The sequence below is a fragment of the Castor canadensis genome, chromosome 4 (assembly GCF_047511655.1).
Source record: "Castor canadensis chromosome 4, mCasCan1.hap1v2, whole genome shotgun sequence".
NCBI classification, from domain to species: Eukaryota; Metazoa; Chordata; class Mammalia; order Rodentia; family Castoridae; genus Castor; species Castor canadensis.
The window spans coordinates 163,546,290-163,556,916 of NC_133389.1; the positions used below are offsets into that span (position 1 = coordinate 163,546,290).

Below are 10,627 nucleotides of genomic sequence, written 5' to 3' on the forward strand. Positions count from 1 at the left end.
CAACCTCTACTTCAATGCTTCCTCATTGGACAACTCATATTGTCTGGTATTTTTGCTTATATTAAGAAAAAGTCTTTCTTTCCGTGACTACCATTCATTTGTTTTCTTTGTCCACCACTACCAGATAAGAATTCCACAAGTATTTGAAGAAAGACAGTCTCCTCTCCTCCTGGGTATCTTCAACAATTCTCTATCGAATCTTGTTTCAAAGTGTTTTCCTCCAGAATGATTTCTCATTGTCAAGCAGTCTTTTATAATTAACATCAGAGTTTAATATAATATTCCAAATGTAACAGATAATATGCATTGACTGCTTGGAATGTACAATATGCTGTTAAGTACTTAACGTGCATTATCTCATTTAACATGATAAGCTCATTTCTTCTTGCAGATGGAAAAATCAAATCCTGATGAGACTAAGTAAGCTTTCTTTTCTGAAGCCACTAAGAGGTAGAGCTGGTGTTTGAACCTAGAGTGGCTTCAGCACCAGCACAGTTAACCATTGAGCTACATAGATAAAGCACTACAGAACAGATAACTGACTCTCTTTTATCTGAATATTATACTTTTATTAGTTCAGCCTTGAGACTAATAAAAAGGTTTTTTTATTATTTTAATGCTAAAAACCATTAAAGGTCATTTAAAGGTCTTCCTATAACTTAGAATCATACTTTTTATTACAAACTTGAAAATAAAAATTGCCCAACCTTCCATAACATAAAGTACACTGTCTCTTTTTTTGTCTTCTATCCCTTTCTTTTGGCATTGTTCTATAAGACAGGGACAACTATTATTTGATAGCAACAAGAGGATTCCAAGGTTTACTTTCTGAAATAAGAGTTCGATACTTTTTGGAATAAACCTTAGTTCCACCCCCAAAATGAGAAAATACAAATGGCATAGAGTCCTCAAGCAGTTTGGCTTCTGCTATTGAACACTGCCATCCATATAAATGGCACAGCTAAAAATTAGGAGCAAATAATTTTTTTCTGAATTCCATACTTACAGATTACAATAAATTTTGGAGATTGGTATGTTTTCTATGACATGTAGAGAAACGACACATTTTTTTGAACATTAAGTCAACTTATTTGTCTATTGCTCCCATTTCTGAAATACCTTCACGTCATTTATGCTACTGATTGACTAAATTTTAAAAATGCACGTGTCTACTCTGGAGTGGGCACCACAATCATATAGAACTAATATTTTGTAATTAAAAGGAATTAAGGGAGTAAATGATCCTAATTCAAAAGAAGTAAGAGACTGGGACATTTGATCACATTGTAGAGTGAATTGTACAAAATGTGAGAATGTCCACAATAGCCAGTTCTACCATCATCTGAGGTAAAGTATAATTCCTTATCTAAATATTAACAGATAATAATCCAGTAGCATTAAGTTTTTCTTCTTCATGACAGAAATTTGAAATCAGAGTTCACTTCTTACAGATCGGAAGTCTCTCCTTGATATGTCTTTTTAGGACCCATTTTCTTAATGAAAGATGAACTGTTGCCTTGTATTTTGTAGTCTTTCAGCCTGCAGTTCTTTGCTGTCCTACGACTCTGCTCCCTGTCATTAACTAGAATCTCATTAGGTGAGCCTCCCTGTTGCAATATATCTCCTCCAGAATGTATCTTCATTATTCCATTATTTTTAGAGTTAAATTCTAAGCCCAGCAGGGTTACAAGTGCATCTAATTGATTTTCTCTATTACTTAACATTTCTTTTGGTATTTAATGCATTTACTTCATTCTCTTTGGTATTCATTTTTCAATATAATTGAGGATTCATTTTTATCAAAAATATTAAAAATAGAAATATCTATGATCTACTTAGCAGATATGACCTTTTGTTTGGTATGCTGAACTCTGAGCAGAGATCAGAGAATATTGGGAAAGAAAACTTGACTCAGGAACAGTTGACAGTAGACAATGCAATCAGTAGATTTCATGATTGGTAAAATCTCTTTGTGTGACCTTGGACAAGTCCCTTGAGTTCTCTGGGACTGCAAAATTGCCAGTTACATAATTCCAAATATTCCACAATTCTTACCTTTGCTTCCATAAAGCAGAGATTTACTTTGTGTACAATTGTAATGGAAGTCAACCTTAAAAATTGTAGCCAGACTCAACATTTAGCTTATCCTTTTCTCATTCTATTTCTCAAACTATACAGTCGCATGTAATTCTTATCTTGCTTTGTGTTTGAGCATATAGTTTTATATGTCCTCAGTAATCCCAATCTACCTTAATATTTTATTGTATCTTTTTTATATGCTATCTGATTCTCCATTAATAAATTCCTAACTCTTCCTTTCCTACTACCTTACTTTGTGATAGAATAGCTTAAAAATTGAGGAAGGTTATCATGGTAGTGATGTTAGTATTTTCCCATAATATTCACAAAGGACAATATATTTCCAGTGCCACACAACTTAATTTCCGTTCTCTTGGTAGAAAATTCTATTTGTCAGGTGCCATTTTCAGAATGAACATAAATATAGAGATTAAAATACTTGGCATTTTAAATCATTGATTAATGGATGACTATGTCTTGTGCCTACACAAAGATTATGTCCTCTTCTTAATTTATAATTTATATGCATCTTTTCTTTTTACATTGTCTGTCTTCCAATTTGTCTATATTTTCTCTCACAATTTTTTTTCATTTTATTTCCCTTGAGATACTTTGTCATAACTCTCCATACTCTTCCTTCTTTGATATTTTCTTTAAGTGTAATTCTTCTATATATTTCCTTGTGTCCTCAAGTCTTCCTTCTCCCAATGCCAAGAAATAGAGCTTAGCCCTAGGCAAAACTATGACAAAAGAAATGTATCTTTGCTCTCTCATTCTCCATGTAGAATTGTCCTTTCTTTTCCTTTTGCCACTGCCATCTTCTTTAGGTCTCTCTTGTCTTTCTGGTAGTTGTAATGGACTCAGGTAGGACTTCTGTATTTCTCCAAGTACAGTCTTTTTCTGACTGTACTTCCTACAGTCCAAACTTATCTGTCCTTGGCCCATACTCTCAAGGTGCATTTAAGATTTGAATCAGTCCATGTCCCAAAATGAACTAATAGCTCATGTATTCTCCTTCCCTAGGAAAAGTAGAGGCTTTTTAGGGGTTTTGGCTACATGGGAATAATGTATCTTGTATAAGGTATTATGAGGTGTGTATTATCATGGTATCATGCTGAAACACATTTAGCATATCTGACTTGCATCTCCTCTAAATATGCAACTCCAGCAGCAACTGACTAAAATGGAGAGAAATCCTAAAGTGTTAATATATACCCATTGCTTTATATAGATGAGGAAGGAACTTATTAAAATTTCTAAGGCCGAAATTTTTCAATGAAAATACTTCATTCACTTGATTTTTTTTCTTTTTATTGTGGGGTATTTTGGTAAATTTTAAAAAGTTTTAAGGTAGGCATACAGCCTCAGCATTCAGTTTATCAACAGTAACAAATACACCAGTTTATTTAGCATAGTTTCTTTATGCTTTTGTTGTTAAGGTTTGAATTTCCATTACTTCCAAACTTTATGTAAGGTTTTTTGCTCTCCCCAACACTCCGTTCTATTGGATTTCCTTTCACCATTAATCAAACAACATATGGCACAGGCACTGCCCCAAACCCCTCAATAATCTGTTAAGTGTTTCATTATTTATAAAGCACTTTTAAATTAAGAGCATATTTAGATCTTCCCACCTCATGGGTTAGATATGGCAGGCTTTGTGCCCATTTTACAAGCGGGAAAACCAGTGTTCACAGAACGTGTTATTTGCTATTTATGTCCTGGGAGGAGCCCTAATTCACATCCTGATCTTTCCACATACTCAGGACTCTCCCTGCTGAAAGCCACATGCAAACCAATCACGTGAAATTATTACATGAGGAATTTTTCTTTTGTGCTTTTTTAAAATTAAAAAACAAAATATTAATATATCATATTGATACCCATTAATATAGTATTAATATTAATTTATAATTTTGTCTAACACACCTATGCAATCATATCGCACTTTTTGGTTTTAAACCCAGCCCGTCAAATTCACAAAGGTAAGTGGGCATCTAGTTCTTTGTCTTATTGCATACATCAGAACACTAAGTAAAATTTCAGGCACAGCAAGCAAGCTTAGAGCGAGGTACAGGACCTACATAAAATGATTCTTTCTATGACACATATTTACATATTTATATTACTCAATTGAGGCTGAGAATTGCTACTCTAAAATGAAGTATACTGAATGTCTTTTTGGATTTTCCTGGTTTTCAACAATTCTTCAGAATACATGATAATTCACAGGAACCAATTTCTTCCTCCTCCCTGGACTCTATCTGCTAGGCTCTAATAGATGGCTTTGTAATTTAAAAAGCAAACATTAACGTAAGAGCACAGAAAAGATGTTGCAGGGAGCAAAAAGAAGACAAAGTGTTAAAGTCACTCAATAATATTCTTAAAACATGTAATATACATATGTGTCTTTATATACAATATATATACACATATATACAAACATGCACACACACATACTCTTGTTTGTCATTTTCAGTAAATGACTTTTATATACTACAATTCCTTAGAAGCTTTTCTATGCTAACAGCTTTCAAACTCTTTCTATATCTTACTTTTCAACCAAACTTTCCATTGCCTTTGGGTTTCCAGTACATTTCCTCCCATTTCAAATGATGTCAAATTGTACTTTACTTTCATTCATCCCACTTTTAATTAAATTCATTAAGAAAAATTCTGAAAGCATTTTGGCCTGAACTCAGAATCTAACACTAGTTCCAGTTCCACCAGTAACGAAGCACATCCTTTTCTTTGCCCAGGGCATGTCCTGATTTACTCTTTTAATTTACTGAAATCAAAAGACTGCTTTGGGGGCATGTTAAGACTCGCCCCATTAGCTAAAAGACAGATGGAGGGATGAATTTTAAATATCTTATTTTCTGCTTTGAAAAATACCTTTAAACTCTTTTTACCTCTCATTAACATCACCTTTAAGGATTGCCCAGAGTATTGCCCCTTTCCCCATGCCCCCACTTTTTTTTTTTTAACTCACCGGCTGCCTTTTGACACCAAGCCAATTTTTCCACACTAGGACTCGAAGCTGGTGAAACTGAGAAGCCATCCTTCAAACACGTCAGTAAGGAAATTCTCCCTTTTCCTCCACTCTTCAAAGGAGGAATTGAAACTCAGGGCAATGTGCTGGGTGTGTCAATGGGTCAGTAGCCTTTTCACGGCATAGTTTCTTGTGGGGCTGGGGTAAGAAACCCACAGTTCTTCTCGTTTCTTCCAATTAATCTTTGACCAAGAAGCACTTTTCAGCCAACTCTTCCTCCAAATCCAGGACCCAAACCAGTGTCTTTGAGTGGTTTGTGCTTATTTAAAAATAATATCCAGTCAGTGCCTGTTGCATGAAGTCCAGACTCAAGAGAGAATGAGTATCATCCAGATAATGTTTCACTGTGGAAAAAAAAAAAGGGTGAACCCACACCTCCTACTCTCCATGAAATTAACTGCCTATCCACACCTTAGAGAACATGTCACCTGCACTTGACACGTCATAAGGAATTAGGTGGGACCCTTGCCAGGCCAGTAGGACTTGTCCTGCACTCTCCTGTCTTCTTTTCTGCACACAGTACCTGCTCTGGCAGAGACAGGGCACAGAGAGAATTTTATAGGCCCTGGGCACAGACTCAGATCCCAGGGACTCTTACTGTATTTTAAGTGTCATTAAAATGCTTTAAGTCAATAAAGTCAGAGCTCAGCTGAAAAAGCTTTAGCACATCATTTTAGGTGATACACTATGGAAGTATTAATCTTTAACCTACAGCTTGGTGGTTTGATTTGAAGGAAAGTAACTTTACTGGGCCCCACCTCCTATCACAATTTACTAAGTTACATATAATGCAGAAAAGGAAAGGTAGGCTGTAGGTGACATTAATACAGTTTGAATGCAATTGCTTTCCTCATTTGGGCAGGTATGGTTAAAGGGGACATAGGCTGACCTAAGATATTTTTTCTATCTCCTCTGCCTAGGATCCCCTCTTTTCTCTCAAAGTCTCTACCTCTCAGAATCATCCCCATGTTGAAAACATGAAACCTTTTCAGATACCCTCATCAAATATACTCTCTCTTGCTTTTGAATTCAGCATAATTCTTCATTGTTATTTCTCTCAAAGAACATACAATTTTTACCTTATTGTTACTTTTGTATGTCTCATTTTCCCCTCTGGTTTGAAAATTCTTTGAAGGCATGGACTACTGTGTATCACAGTACTTTATATATGATTAGTGCTTAGGAATCACTCCTGAAGATAGCTAACTAGAGTATGCGAGCCAAGGCTGGTTTGGTGAAGTTCCCATTTAACCTCACTCCTTGACCTGCCTGATTCAGAATTACTTGAAAAATCAATTGAAGCATTGTTTGAGATCTTCCTTCAAACCAAGAGTAAATGCTGGTTCAGATGCCTGGTCTCCATGCGGACTGAGCAAGGTTGATGGCAGCCAGCCTGGGACGGACTGGAGCCTTGATGGCACACGCCCATTACCTCAGCTTTGGCTCTGACCCTACTGAGATGAATCTCTCCAAACTTAATCTCTACCAGGCAGTCAGTCCTGAATGTCTAGAATGTGGCCCTTTAATTTTTTTCTGGGCAGGATTGAAGACAAAGTATTTTTGGACAATAGAAAGACCCCAAGATAACGTCCTCCTTCAACACACCTATGGTGCAAGTAACTAAGATTTGTCCAGCTTTCACAGACTTTGAGGATGACTAGGACTCCTGTTTCCCTGTCTTCTTGTACTATCTGTCACAATCTACAATTCACTAATTGTTTGATTCAAAAATAAACATTATTTAGTTGTGAAGACAAGGTGGGATTGGGGATGCGATTCTGCATGTGAGACATTGCAGGCAGAGTCTGTTTATTGAGTCAGGTTACTTCGGGTTGAAGGGCCCTGACTCACCACATGGAGGATGTGGGTAAGAGGTGAGCTTGAAATATACCATGTGGCTTCACCCAGAAGCTGCTGGTCACCTCTCCTGTGTAATTACAGAATTGTTTTTGTTTTGTGGTTGTTTGTTTAACTTAGGTTAAGGCTCTTTCTCAGGATGTCCTCTTGAGCAGACACCTTCATCCACAACCCCTAATTTTCTGATGAAGATAATGTATTTTATTAAAACCCATGACTTCGCAGGAGATTTATATCATCATAGTAATTTCCAAGCTATCTATTAGGTATTTAATATACATAAGATATCCTTTTAAATTTGAAGACACAATGTCATAGGTCCAAATGTTACACATATTTCCTTGGAGACTGGGCATTCTTTTATGAAATGTATTTTGAAGTAGTTTCATTAAGATAGGGTACCGTGGGGATGGAGGCATGGCTCAAATAGTAAAATGCCTGCCCAGCAAGCGTGAGGTTGAGTTCAACCCCAGTACCACCAAAAGAAAAATAAAATAAATAAAAGGATAGAGTGATTTGGCAATCAGTTTCAAATTTTGCCCCATTCTGAATATCTAGATCTCAGACTCAATATGGGTCATATCTGCTTGTATTATCTTCTTTAAGCTTGAAATTTTCTCTAAGAGGCAATTTTCAAAGATATTTTTCTAAAATTCGTTGCCTAATGTTAATCTTGGAATCCTTAGCTTACATAAACTCTATTCAGAACACAATCAAGGACTGACAGAGTGGCTCAGGTAATAGAGTGCCTGCCTAGCAAGTGTGAGGCTCTGAGTTCAAGCCCCAGTATCACACAAAAAACAACAATAACAACAACAACAAAAACAGAACACAACTCAAAGTAATTATTAGGTCAACCAAAAGGAAACAGGAGAAAGAATGAGCAAGTAGAGTAAAGGCAGTGACTGCACACAGGAAAATGTAACGTTGTGCCCAAATCCTGACCACAGGTTATGGTGGTGCTGGTAGACTTCTTAGGACTTCTCCTTCAGGGAAAAGAAAGCAACTGGTAATCAAAAACAATCTGCACCCAGGATACACAGTTGCTGAAAAAAACACTTAAGGTAAAAAAGCTAAATAAACAGGCAAAATTAGAAGAACACAATGTAAAGGAAGAAAAAAAAAAACTTGTTTAGCTGTGTATGTGTATGGTACTGTATGTTTGTATTTCCATCACTTGGGAGGCTGAGGCAGAAGAATAGACAATTTGAGGCCAGCCTGGGCTTCATAGCAAGAACCTGCCTCAAAAACCAACCAACCAACCAACCAACCAAAAAACAAAACCCAACCTTGTTTATCAGTAAGCTGTTACAGGTTTCATTCTTATAGTTGTGCTGAGAAGTTACTATTACTCAACTTAGAAGAGCTGTGATGGCCTGCCCTACACTGCCCAGTCATTCTAATGCCAGAATCCAATAGACCCAAGCTGGCTTTAGAGATGATTTCCATGTCTACTTAACTCCCTTTCTGTGCTGCTAGTGATTCTACTCCTTAGAGATCAGTAGTTGCACCCCCTTAGGCACACTGCACCAGCAGCGAAAATATATAGAATCCCAGGATTTTGGAACACTAGTAATTGCAAGTTTTAAGAGCAGTTCAGCCAGCCCAAATTTGAATAAGCCATGCCCAGGTTGCTCTTATCTAGAGCCCTCCAGGGCCACTATGCCTATAGAATAGAGTTAGAAAGATGGCTCTAGCGTGGGGGGTGGGGGGGGAGAAATGACCCAAAAAATGTATGCACATGTGAATAAATTAATTTTTTTAAAAAGATGGCTTTATAAAGATTGCACAAAAATGTGAATTCAGGGACTACATCAGCACTGGATGTGAGAGCTCTTGTCAGTCAATCAGTCACATGGCCCACTCCAGGACCATAGAAAGAGGGAATCAACCCAACAGGGGTACAGTATGAATATGGCTAGAACACATTAACTTGTTTCCAGAGTATTTATTAAAGATCTCCCTTACTAATAATAGTAATAATAAAATAGTTACTAGACTACAAAGCCTAGTCTGTTTAACTTGTTACCATATAATAAGAATATAGCTTAAGTACTGCTTGATTATAAGTGGTCAATTAATGCTTATCAAATAATGAGTATGTTCAATTCCTAGCACCACAAAAAAAAAAATAAATAAATAGAATAGGATAATGTGTAGCAAACATTTGCTAAACAGTTATAAATTATCATAGGGACCCTATCATATGGAAACTGTCACCATCTTCATTTTCAAAGGAAGAGGGTAGCAATCAGAGGTGCTGTAATATGCACTCAGAAATGGGGACAGTAAGAATAGTAGACAGTGAACAAAAATCTATGCCTGTACTTTTCACCTCTATTCCATACTGTCTCCAATCCCATGGAATGCACTCCAAGGAAAGAGCTGAGAAACAAATAAGAGCCAAATGTGGTCTCTTACACTGTAATCCCAGCTACTGGGGAGGCAGAGACAGGAGGATTGAGAGTTCTAGGCCAGCCTGAGCAAAATTAATGAGATCCTGCCAAAAACAAAATAAAACAAAAAAGGAGGCTAGGGGCATAACTCAACTGATAGAGTGCTTGTCTAACAAGTGTGAGGCCCTGTTTTCAATTCCTAGTACCAAAAATAAAAAGTACATACAGGAAAAATTATTGTCAAAATGTGTGCACAAGAATAATTGCTCCAGGAATTCAGGAAGAGGAAGGCTTCTCTTTTAGGCTTCTTGGTTGAGCAGCAAAGCATTTTGCAGCCTGGCTCTTGTTAGCTTCAACAGAGGTTGAAGACATCCTTCTGTCACCTGCCTCAATGCTGTACAAGAGGACTGTTCACTTTCAGGACTTGTCATGCTGTTCTTTCTGGCCAAAATGACATTGTGTTTATTCTTCAAGACTGATTCAGATGTTGCTTCCTCTGAGAGGAAGTTGAATTACTCTCCCCTTCATCTGCTTTCCCATACACCTTCATTCATAAAGATGGACAACTCCTCACTAACCTCTGTTATAGTCAATCTGTCTCTCTACACTCTGAGCTCCTTTGAATACAGGGACCATGTCTTATGGAATACTGAGAGTTGAGGATTCATTCTATATATTCCTGCAGAGTGGTGAGAAGTCTGACCCAACCATGTCAAAGAGCTAGTTTGAAGTAGAAGATGAACATGAAGAGTTAGGGTCCTAATGCTGATGAGCACTATGTACCATATTGAGGGTTTAGAATGAGAAGATACTGGCAACTCTTCTAAAAAGATAGAGCATGATAAAATTGATGTGGGAAGATGAAAATGTAGAATGAGATAATGATTAAAATTGAGACTTAAAACTCTTATTCTGCATTCAAAAAATTGTGGAATTCATTTAATAATGAAATAAAATAATTTAGGAATTACAATGGCAGAAGCCATAATTTTATCCATTACCTTCAAACTGGTTTTTACCCATAGCATTAGTCAAAGTTAGTTTAAAAAAAATTAATTGACTTTTACATTAAGATGCTATGGAATGCTAATATCATTCAGGATCTAATCTTTATAATCAACCTGTGAGGTCAATATTATTCTCACTACTCTGTAAATGAGGAAACATAGGTTAAGAAGCTTCCCCAGAGACTGATGGAGTGGCTCAAGCGGTAAAATTGCCTGCCTAGCAAGCACAAGTCCCT

The 10,627-nt window shown here is 36.7% G+C and overlaps 1 protein-coding gene across 1 annotated transcript in view; it reads right to left on the reverse strand.

Moving 5' to 3' along the window:
• The window catches only part of Abca12 (ATP binding cassette subfamily A member 12), a 172,886-nt gene extending 167,340 nt beyond the window's left edge, over positions 1-5,546 (reverse strand). Inside the window, exon 1 of the mRNA XM_074071660.1 lies at positions 5,072-5,546. Coding sequence (XP_073927761.1) covers positions 5,072-5,140 — 69 coding nt within the window. The 5' untranslated portion in view covers positions 5,141-5,546. The remainder of the gene's footprint in view (positions 1-5,071) is intronic.
• Between the last annotated feature and the right edge of the window lie 5,081 nt (positions 5,547-10,627).